At 36.3% G+C, this 11,563-nt stretch overlaps 1 protein-coding gene and 1 pseudogene across 1 annotated transcript; one reads left to right on the top strand and one right to left on the bottom strand.

Annotated features, from left to right (window-relative positions):
• The first annotated feature begins 923 nt into the window (after nucleotides 1-923).
• Nucleotides 924-8,215, top strand: GCR1 (G-protein-coupled receptor 1). The gene is made up of 9 exons (XM_088518398.1): nucleotides 924-1,266; nucleotides 2,001-2,032; nucleotides 2,127-2,296; nucleotides 2,529-2,623; nucleotides 3,275-3,376; nucleotides 3,463-3,519; nucleotides 6,450-6,593; nucleotides 7,140-7,210; nucleotides 7,728-8,215. Exons 1-9 carry the CDS (start codon nucleotides 1,102-1,104, stop codon nucleotides 7,831-7,833), a joined length of 942 nt encoding a protein of 313 aa, XP_088374524.1. The 5' UTR covers nucleotides 924-1,101; the 3' UTR covers nucleotides 7,834-8,215.
• Nucleotides 8,216-8,636: 421 nt separating this feature from the next.
• LOC132184871 (copper transporter 5.1-like) lies at nucleotides 8,637-9,479 on the bottom strand (annotated as a pseudogene).
• Between the last annotated feature and the right edge of the window lie 2,084 nt (nucleotides 9,480-11,563).

Below are 11,563 nucleotides of genomic sequence, written 5' to 3'. Positions count from 1 at the left end.
TTTTTTGAGGTGTAGAGGCATCACTTTGTACTTATTTACTTGATAAATAGGTTTGGGGAGTGCACAAAGTTAATTACTATTTAATTAATTTCGGGAGTGTTATAAAATCGGTTACCCTCAAATGGGCAAAGGGGTGACTAGACCACCCTGTCTTTATATATTATACCATCAAACTCAATTAGCCTTTCAAATATTTTTTTGAAATTAATAATAGGTGGGATGCAATTGACATATTATTCAAAATGCAAATCGAGTTTTAAGTTTGTAAAAGTTCTTTTTTTGGAACTTGAACATAAAAAACCATTGATTTTCTATTTGGCTAGGAAACATATAAGATATATTGGTGTCATCTCTTATATCCCACAACTTGCTACACTAGGTAAAACTATGAAGCTAGATTTGAACCGACTCTAGAACGATAAATCGCTAATTATTCTAGAAAAAAAATGTAAAATCAGTCCTTATAGTTTACCTGATTTGTAATTAATTTTATGTGGTATCAAAATAAACATATAAATCTCTAGGGTATGCCAAAAAAAAAATTTAGCCCTTACAGTCAAATTACGTTCATTAACTTAGCAGATTCTATTATTCTAACAACATGAAACGTTAGAACCAATAAAATTGTGATACTTGTCATATTTAAATCAGTGTTACATTAACGGAATTTGTTAATTTGACTGTAGGAACTAAATTGTTTTTTTTTTTGCATACATCATGGGACTTTTAAGTTTATTTTGATATCACATGCAGTTAATTGTAAATCAAGGAAACAACTAAGACTAATTTTGCATTTTTTTCCTTTAGTCTAACATCTTAATTGATAAAATAAAATATAAAAAAAAATTAAATTAATTAATTGATATTCTATCATAAATAAACTAGTTTGCATTTAAATTTCACATCCCGTCTTTTTCTTTTATTTTCTCACCTTTGGCATGAATTCGGTCCCGACCATTGTCTTTGTCGCCAAGTTCCAACAAACACACACAGCATCACAATTTCTGTTTTGTATACTCTCTGCGGGATTTAAAGGAACGGTTACGAGCAATAAGAATCAGTTTTCCGGTTCACCTGAAGAGTTGCAGTGACAGAAGAGAAATGGGCGGGACTCTGACGGCGCACGATCGCCGCGTTCTAATGGCGGTGAATGCCGGAGCATCGAGCCTCTCGTTCGTGGGGTCGGGTTTCATAGTGCTCTGCTACGTCCTCTTCAAGGAGCTCCGCAAGTTCTCCTTCAAGCTCGTTTTCTATCTCGCCCTCTCCGTACGCTTTCTAAACTCAACTCTGTCGTCCCTTTTAGATCTCGCTTCTGCCTTCTTCTGTTTACTTCTCACTATAATCACCTCTATTTTGCTTATTATCTAAACTGTTGGGATTGTTGATCTTCAAAGATTAAAACAGTGGAGCTTCGCTAGCGATTTTGAGTTTGGTGATGACACACTGAGTACTTGTTTGATTATGAAAACTGGTTTAAATTGGGATCTTGTAGATTTGGATCGAACTGTTCATGCTTCCTGCTTGATTTCTTAAAGGATTGGCAGTCAACGATATTACTAGGGCACAGCATTGTTTGGTGTTCTTCATGGTGAAGTTAGGTCTTTGGCGATTAAAATTAAGATTGGGTGTCGACATAATCTAATTGGAAGCAGGATTAATAATTATCAAGTTCGATTTGAAATTTACTACTATGTAGATTTGGTAAAATCATGCCTTTAATCTTAAAAATGAATTTTAGTTTACTGGTTCCACTGAATCAATGGCAATGAATGAAATGGACAACCAAATTATAGTTTTGGATTGTTTCAGAGAACTGCTTGTGTGGCTAATGTTGTTGCCTGATACACAAGGATTTCCTTTAACAAGTTAAGGAAACCAGATATGTCTGTTTCTCTGTTTCGTATATAATCCATCTCATTTCTCTTCCTCCGAGTCCCCCGGTTGAATTCTTTGAGTAATTATGGCGTGTGCTGACATACTGCATTTTCTTTTGAGTGCAGGACATGCTTTGCAGTTTTTCCAGCATGGTTGGGTAGGCTTTCTGGAGTCTAGAGCTGACAGCTTTTTGGATGTAGTTCGTTTGATATTTTTGTATGTGACTCAGAGAAAGTTTTGTGTTGATGCAGAGATCCATCCAAAGGATTTTTTTGTTATGCTCAGGGCTATAGCACACATTTCTTCTGTGTGGCTTCTTTCCTATGGACTACAACAATAGCTTTTACTCTTCACCGTACTGTTGTTAGACACAAAACAGATGTTGAAGATTTGGAGGCCATGTTTCACTTGTATGTTTGGGGTATGGACAATTTCTGACAAAAATAATTCATAATAATATCTGTAATAGAAAGTAAGTTTTGTCCAATGTTCCTGCTCTAAAAGATTGGTTATGTTTAGAGTTTTTTATTTTTGAAAAAAGTTATTTTTAGAGTTTATTGCACACATTGGCTTCTTCACTCTTATTTTTTTTAGCTGGCTAGTAGATATCTTTATTCCATTTGCTGGTTTTAATGTTTCATTACTTTCTACAGGAACTTCACTAGTTATGACTGTCATACGCTCTTTTGGTAATAACCATGGACACTTAGGCGCATGGTGTTGGACACAAACAGGGCGCACAGGAAAGGCTAGTATAAGTAGCTTTTGGCTGTAGGAATAATGGCTCGTGTTTTTACAAGTTTATTAAATTTTTCTAGACTGCTAGGGAACTGCTCAGAATTCCTGTGCAATTAGTTATTTTTCATGATATCCAGTGTTAGTTGCCTATTGTATTGTCACACTTCTCCATGCTTATTTTGCATTATATATGAAGTAAGAGTGGAAGTGAGGAGTCCTCTCTGGGGTTATCAAAACCATATATATATTTAAAGCATGATGTGGCCATCAGATAATAAAGAAATAGTTAATATATTCAAGATAGTTGCTTATTTACAAAATGAACTTGAGTGACAATGGAGTGAGTCTATTCAAGACGTTTACTGGGACCAAGTTAGTTTCAGAGTTCAAAATATTCTTAGATTTGTCAGAATTTTAGCAATCTATCGATGCATAGCTGAAATTCATTTTTTGAGTAAAAAAACCACTTCAGAAATAGATGTTGGATTTCAAATTGATAAAGACACTAGACTGTGAATGAATGTGGATGACAGAGTTGGCTTTGATTTGATAAAAAAGCAGTAACATGAAATAAAGATCTTTCGAATTTTAACATCTTTTGTATTTAATTTCTGATGTTTTTTCTTCACTGTATTCTGAACATTTCTATTTATTCCTGCAGGCAGTTCACTTTATAACATTTTATATACCACTCTGGGGTGCAATTCTTTACAATGGTTTTACGTACTTTCAAGTGATACGCATGCTAAACAATGCAACCCGTGTATGTATGCTGGTCATGCCGTTCAGAAAAAAATTGTGGTCATTTGTACACTTGTTGAGACTATAATTCTACTCTGAAAATTTCAGATGGCGGTAGGCATGTCAGACCGAGCATACCAGTCCGATGCAAGAGCAGACATGAAGGTATACTGTTCTGTCGACTTATTTCCTACATGGATTTGAATAGGGGCCATATATAGAGATTCTAAGCATGTTTAGAGGAAATAGAATATACTGAAATGGATATCTATCGCTGGTTCCATTGCTTCATTTATTAAAATATCCCACCATTCATGTCATTCATACCTCTTCAATAACTTCCAATGATATATTTGTCCCTGAATTTGGCTTCTTTCCCCTTGATCATACATGCATTCACATGCACAATCGTGCGTGTGCAAGTGCACACTCACACACTTTTAAAATGTTTTTTTTGTTTTTGGAGATAAGGTAAGTATTTTTACTATGCACAAATAAAGTGAAAGAGGATATACAACAATGTTCAAACATGCAGTAGGATGAAAAGTCCTAATGCACTCAGCAGCCTATTTCCTCAAAGGGAAGAAACTAAAAGGCAAGAATCAAAATGGTCACAGTCCGAGAGAATAGGATTATACTCTCAGGATAGTTTTTGCCCTAGCTATCTTCATATCATGAACTTTCACCCTTAATAGATTCTGATTCTCCTCTCTTGCCCCACATGCTGTTGCTATGGGGTTAGTAGATGGACTTGCATCATCTTCTTCTTTCTCCCCCCATCACTACACAAATTCTCTCCATGGCAGAACCTTAACGCTTCAAATTTGTTTGTTGTGTTAAGCTGCAACATTTTCTTTGTTTTCTCTTTGCTTTCCTGATCTTTACAAGGGAGGAGGTGACTTCCTACGACCTTTTTCTCCTTTGCTTAACCAGTGTTGCTCATCTCTTTACCAGGAGATGTCCCGGTTTCCTTTGTTCCACTTCTGGTTTTCGCATTATGAAGATGCTCCATATGTTTTTCACCAGCCAGTTCTTTCCTCTCATCTTTCAACCACCATTGCTGCTTCCATTTCTTCACATTCTCATCCAATTGTCAGCATTTTGCCAAGGTATGACCATACATCTTGCACCTAGTTTATCAGGGTGGTTTCCATGAGAGTTCCACTTCTACCTTTGCTGGTTCCTTCCCTCCAATATCTAGGAGCATTGACTTTGATATTTCCTTATTTACTTTTGAATACACATTCTAGTAAATTTAGAAATCCTCATTGAACCGATGGTACAATCCAAGAAGAGACGATTCCCAATTATGCTACTTAAGTATTCCATTCTTTCTGGTATCTACAAAACCATTGGTACATTATAAAACTTAACCTGTATTGGAATACTTGCAAAGTTGTTTTCGGAGAATTGCACTCCCGGTTGCTACTTTTTGAGAATAAACAACTTTCCAGCTATGTGAAGAGGTCCACCGTTTAGGGTGGCTTTGCATTTTTTTCCCCCATTTATTAACTTAAAAAAAATATAGAAGCTATTATCAAGGAGGTCTTGCTCCCAACTCTTAACCACCCAACCCTTTACAATATGAAAGGGAAGTACTCGGTCCAGTCACATTCTTTCATTTCTTGTAAACTATTTTTGTAATTATTTTGGGTGTGCTATATATTCCTTCTTGCATAGGTTCCTCATTTTGTTTTGTAAGCTTGGTCATGGTGCCCCTACTTGTTTTTTTCCTTGTGAAGAAAACTAGCCCAAGAAGGGGGATTACCTGGTTTTTTCGCTGGTCTTTGGTCAGATTTGCTAACTGGCCTAGCTTACCTGTTGTTCCCATCTGTAGCATTGTCATTCACATGTGAGAGAACCCTTCCTTTTACACCGCCAGTCAACCTGCTTCCTGCATGGACAGTAGCTTCTCCAATAGTGGCAGCATCCTTTTCCTGCATGGCAAGAGCTTTTCCTGAAGGTTCTGCCCTAGTGTCAGTAGCTTTTGAATTTAGGAAATTGGAAGGAAATTTCCCTCCCAAGCTTTCTGCACCTGAAGATTCAACCAAGGGGATAATCTGAGCTTCATTTTTTGGCCAATTACCTCCTACTCATTGTCTCTTCATTTCCTGAGTGATTAATATCTCCATCCTCCTCTTCCTCATTTTCTTCACCTCCATCTTCTTCATTATTCTCATCACAAATGGATCAATCACCTTGAATTCCACAAGAACATACTGCAGTGGAGTGCTCTGAATCACTGACTGCAATACCATTGTAGCTTGGGTCTTTTACCTCCTTTGGATGATATACTATTTCCACAGTTAGCTCCAGGGTGTTTTCTCCTTTTACCAGAAGTCAAATCTTCATTTTTATGCTCATGCTCCAGAGCAACTGCTCTAGTATCTTGCCTGTCCGGATACTCCATGATATCTGTTGGATGCTTGACTAGCAACCAGGTTGACCTGATTGCCTAACCAACTTCGGGAAATCTTCATCATAATTCATCATAATACCAGATTTCAGCCTCGGCATCCTTCTTTTTAGTTGACTCATTTTATTGGCAGACACTCCAAACCAAAACTATTGTCTACCTTTCATAGCAAAAAAATTTTCTTACCCTGGTTTAATCTCAAGACAGATTTCTCGGTGCAAGCTCCTCCTTAGTGATCTGCTCCTCTTTCAGGAACTCAAGAACCTTGGCCTCTAGATCAGTCACCTCCTCTCCCCTTTTTTGCTTAGCGCCTTGCTCAGCTTGTAGAAGAGAACTCCTTCGATGACATCTTCAAGGAGCAATGCAAACCAGGAGATTTGCCCAAGTTCAGTTCAACAAATACCAAAAGACAGCAGGAACTTGAACATAATGTCACAAAGCCAAAAAATCAGCTAATAATCTTAAGAACAATCTCTAGAAATCCCTATGCTAGCAAGTGGTATGAAGAGAAAAGAAAACAACACAAGGAAATCTAGAGAGAAAAGATGGGTTAGAAAAAGAGAAGCTCTCAACTACCCCATAACTATGATTTGGCTTTTCTCAATGTTAAGAACCCTGTAAAATGTAATTCTTCTCAATAATGAAAAATGTTATAATTCCTGTTCCTTTCACACCACAGGCTGTAAACAGGTGGGGATACTATCCACTCATTCTAATAGGAGCATGGGCTTTCGGTACAATCAACCGCATTCATGATTTTATTGAGCCTGGCCATAACATCTTTTGGCTCTCGGTTCTTGATATTGGGACAGCTTCACTTATGGTAATTCCATTGACTATAGACATGTTCTTTTGATTTATTTTCTATAATAAATCAAGCAATTCAACATAATTATATTCTGATTGTGTGCGTGTGTTTGGCTTCAGTGTGGTGGGTGTGGGTTTTGCCTAATTTTGAATAAAAAAAATTATGGTTTTTTCTTTTCATTAGAAACTATTTATCAAGATTGAAGGTGGTATTTGGAAAGAAACTCATATTTATTTTACTTGTTTGTACCCATTGAGACAGCATAGATGAAATTCCAGAAGCCTATAACTGCATGATTTTTATTTATTTGTTTCTGATTGTGGGCTGTATTAGTTTTACCTTCTAATGCATGATTGTGGAATTTTCAGAACTATGGAAAACTGATCTGAAAAATGTTGAGTTACGTTGAATAATTATCTCTTATTATCAATTAGCATACATGATATGTTCTCCAATCAAAAGAAAAAAAAAATGCTTTTGTTGATTTTTTTCCTGGGCCAGATGGGAGGATCTTTTGCGTATTTGGGGAATTTATACAAAATTGTTGTCTATGTGTTTCAGGGATTGTTCAACTCAATAGCTTATGGCCTGAACTCCTCAGTGCGACGAGCAATTTATGAGCGCTTGGAACTGTAAGTAATAAATCTGATATTTTTTTTCTTCTTTTTAGATTGTCTCAAGAAATGTAACTTATCAGTTCCATCCACTGTGAATGTCTTATCTTAATGACCTTCAAGGCCGATCTATTTGTATTAGCCTGACCAAATGGTCTCTTGAACTTTTACTTATGCAACTTCATTAGTGTTTCAAGCAATATCATATTGGTTGATTGAAATCTCTTGTAGTTTGTGATGGCTAAATGTTTTCATATGGAGCCATTCCGCTCTAACCCCTAAAGAAGTAGAGGGTCTATTGGCATTTTTTGGGGTACATAGAGGAGAGGGAAATGATTCCTGCATATTAAACCCAAATGCTATTTGGGGAGGGGTTGGAGAAATTTCCAATTCTTGATGATGCTTATGTTCTTTCCTTATTCATCCAATCCCTGTTTTCATACTAATTAACTTAACTTGATTTTCACTTGGTTGCATTTGGTTTCCAAATACTTTCATTTTGAGTGAATGGTTGTGTTTGCAATTTTTATACCAGGTTCTGGCCAGAGAAGCTTCAAAGATGGTTCCCCAACAATACAAAGTACAGAAATCTACACCAAGAGAGTGAGCTAGTCTCATTGAAAATTCAAGATCAGCAATAGCTAATGGTACATTTCCTATACCTTCGTCAGAACGAGCTTCAATTTTTTTCTTTAAATTTGGAAGAGAGAGAGAGAGAGAGAGAGAGAGAGAGAGAGAGGTTAATGAAGAGACAAAAAGGAGCACAGCTCCCAGCATCCATGCCGAGTCTATTGGATCACTTGCAGCAACACTAATGAGATACATGCCCCTTTGTGGGGATGATTTGAAAAACCTCTGATGGATATTATTGATAGATGAGCCAAGTCAAGTAGAATTTCTAGTAGGAGTTTGTTTGAGTTCTTAGCATGTAGTTGTACTTGTATAATATGGTCACCCCAGTGTTTCACATACTGTTGTTCTCTTTGTTGTAGGAAGTTATATATGTAAATGATTTTTTGTTCACTTTGTACCATTTTATCATATGTTTTTTATTCCCCCCTAAGCAAATAAGGTGAGAGTGGGAAAGTCCAGAGTTGGTAACCTTGTGCAGTAGTTCCTACCAATGTACTGCTGCAATTTTAGGTTTATATTTCATCCTCCATTTTAAGTTCGTTAGTTGTAGGGAGTACACATGCTACTTCAGAGCATGCGACTGTCCAGAAATTGCACCCTTTACGAATGAGTTCCTTCTCTTTGAGAAAACTCTGATTGCCCCATATAAAACATAATTCCAAATAGCAATTTAGCATATCAATTTTCAAGCTGACGTGATTCTTGTTATTTTGGTAGGTGAAGGTTGTAGCCAATTTGCTTTGTAGACCTCCATTTATGTATTTTAACATTAATTTGAAAAGAAAAAAAATAAAATAAAATAAGACTTGTATCGAAGAGATGATCAAAAAGCCGCATATTCATGACTCGTGGCAAATAATATACAAAATTGAACACACAACAATTGGGTTTCATAAGCAGAATTACATACACATTATGATGCAGATGGCACTTAAAACCCTCTTCTCACATCATTCATCTGATAATAGTAAAATCAAAGGAAGCTTTAGATCAATTAAACCCCCAAATTAAAAAAGAAACCAAAAGCGGAATTATTTGGATTGCTTTTTCCGATTTTGGGGTGATACCTAAGCACAATCACAAGGATTATCAATGACAAGCGTGGCAACATCCTCATCCCCACTCCTGAAGAGCAAGACAGCCACCCGTTGAAAGACATGATGGTCAAGTTCACCTCGAAGAGCACTGCCCTGCCGATCCTCGCCGTGGACCACTTTGCCCCTCCTCCAAGGATCTTCCCCATGCAGCTGAGGCACTTCAATCTGCCCCGGTGGCTTCCCAGCTGAGATGAGCTTCAGGTGCACACGCCGATCCTCCATGTACTGGTAGAAGGCGAAGGCGAGCAGGGTGAAGGAGTAACTGGTCCACGAGGTTGTGCCCCACGAGTCCACTAGGAGAGCTCCTTGCCCCAGTAGAAGGTCATGTGCATCATCTTCCTTTTCGATTCAGTCTGTTTTTTTCTTTTTTGTTTTCTAAGGAGACAGACAAAGAAGTGAATTTAGGACAAGAAGTTGGTTCAGTGCCGGATAAAGACGGTTATTACGATTAGAGACCCGCTATTTTTTCATCTTTCATTTATTTATTTTTTCAAATCAACCATTAAATCTGTAATATCTACATGACGACAATACATATGCTCATATTTGTTACCTAATGGTCGTATGCTTTTTGTTTTGGGTGGGTTTGTACAACAATGATGTGGATTTCGGAAATGCCTATAGAGAGTTGTTCGTATTTATGCTTCCTTCTTCTTTTTTTGGGTCTATTTGTTTTCAGGAGGATTGGGTTTACGTTTTGTTTGGATTTTGTATGATTTCGTTGCAAGGGTGTATTGCTGGGATGAGTCCATGCAAGTTGGTGCCAAAATCATGGCTGTCGTTGGTACGTCAACCTTGCACCTCAGATTGTAATTGCATTTCGTAAAGGAAACACGCAAAAGCTTGGAGCCTGTTTGGTTACCCGCAAAACACGTTTCTTTTGAAATATTAAACGAATAACCACTTTTTACTGCACAAGTTAGCCAAACGGTTGGGTCAAATTGGAATATGAAATCATGTAATTGGGTTTGCTATTGCTTTCACCACACAATACATCTGCACTGAATCATTTGGGACCCTTTGATGTTTAAGTTAGTAAAATATTTGAGAGAATACCTGAATAAAGAGATTTTAGAAGTGAGAGTCACGATACTTTATTTATAGGGATGCCCATATGATGGGAATGACAAGATCAAGAATAATTGAATAGAGAGATTTTGGAAGAGAGAGTCACGATACCTAGTTTTTGGGGATGCTCGGCTCACAAAGTGATACCCATTTCTAATCTTGTCATTCTCATTATTTTAACACAAAATATTTTTCACCTCTTTACGTTTTTTATTGGGAACTGTGTTAAAATTTTGTAAAAATTATAAAAGTATGTAGGGAACTTGTATTTTGTAAAAAATAAAATATTTTAATGGTATAAAAAAATAGGAAAAAATATATTTTACTCTTTAATTATCTACTCATTTGCACTTTTAACTCTAGTGTTTAAAAGTGACACTTTATTTGCTCTCCCTCCAAACTTTCAAATTGTTGCAATTCGACTATTCTGACTTTTTTTTTTTTTTTCTTTTTCCAAAATGCCCACATCCCAAGTTTTAAAAAAATAATAATAAATTAATTAAATTTTTTTTAAAAAAAAAAAATTAAGGGGTGACCAGCCACCCCAGTTGGGGCCTGGGGGTGGCTTCGGCCACCCTTTTAATTTTTAATTTTTTTAAATTTGGGATGTGGGCATTTTGGGGGAAAAAAAAAAAAAAGTCATAATGGTCGAATTGCAACAATTTGAAAGTTTTGGGAGGGTCAAGTGTTACTTTTTAAACATTAGAGTTAAAAGTGCAAATGAATTGATAGTTCAGGAGAATAAAGTGTATTTTCTCCTAAAAAGAAGAGAAGGTATTGTGAAGTGTATTTGAATATGAAAGCCAAAACTAACTTGGTTCTCTAACTTTATAGAAACTATATGGAAAACTACTAGAAGTGCTTCCTATATATGAATTGGTTTTTTTTGTTTTCTTCCTTATGAAGAAAAAAACTTTCCCGTTTTATAGGAAGCTTTCCCTTTTTGGAAACACTCCTTTTTAGAGAACTTTTCAAAGTTAGGGTATATGTATGATGCATCCAATGTTGTTCAAGTTAATGTTAAAGCATTGATTGGGCCCAATGCTTTGTTATAATGGATCAAATGACCTTCTAACGAAATGTTACATGCCTAACCATAACCAAAGTCTAATCAGGCATTAACCAACATAGCAATCCTATACTCCTAAATCTACAAGATAAGATGCAATATAATGAAAGTGAGACTAATGAGTAGCTAAATAGTAGTATAATAAGCTAATGACAATACCAAAACAAGATTAAGATAAGAGAGATTATCTCTTCTTGAAATTGAGATATCAAGAAATCTCATCATCTCTCTAAAATTCACCATCTCTCTAAAACTCACCATCTCTCTCACTCTAGGATTTACCGAAACAAATGGGCGTACAAAATGAGGTAAAGGGAGAAAATGATGAATATATAGGCTCCATGCAAGTATCATATGGCTGAGGTGTCCAAAAAAAAAGATGCTCATAAACTACATCAAACGTTTTAGCACAAAAATCGATCGTTGAGTACAGTTATGAGTTGAGCGTTCGAAGTTGGATTTCGATTGATCAACAATAGTTGTCATTGATTACGATCGTTTGAA

This window comes from Corylus avellana, chromosome 7 (assembly GCF_965113065.1).
Source record: "Corylus avellana chromosome 7, dhCorAvel1.hap1.2, whole genome shotgun sequence".
Taxonomy (NCBI): domain Eukaryota; kingdom Viridiplantae; phylum Streptophyta; class Magnoliopsida; order Fagales; family Betulaceae; genus Corylus; species Corylus avellana.
Note: the sequence above shows the minus strand (reverse complement) of the source record. Positions and strands in the feature narration are given on the sequence as shown.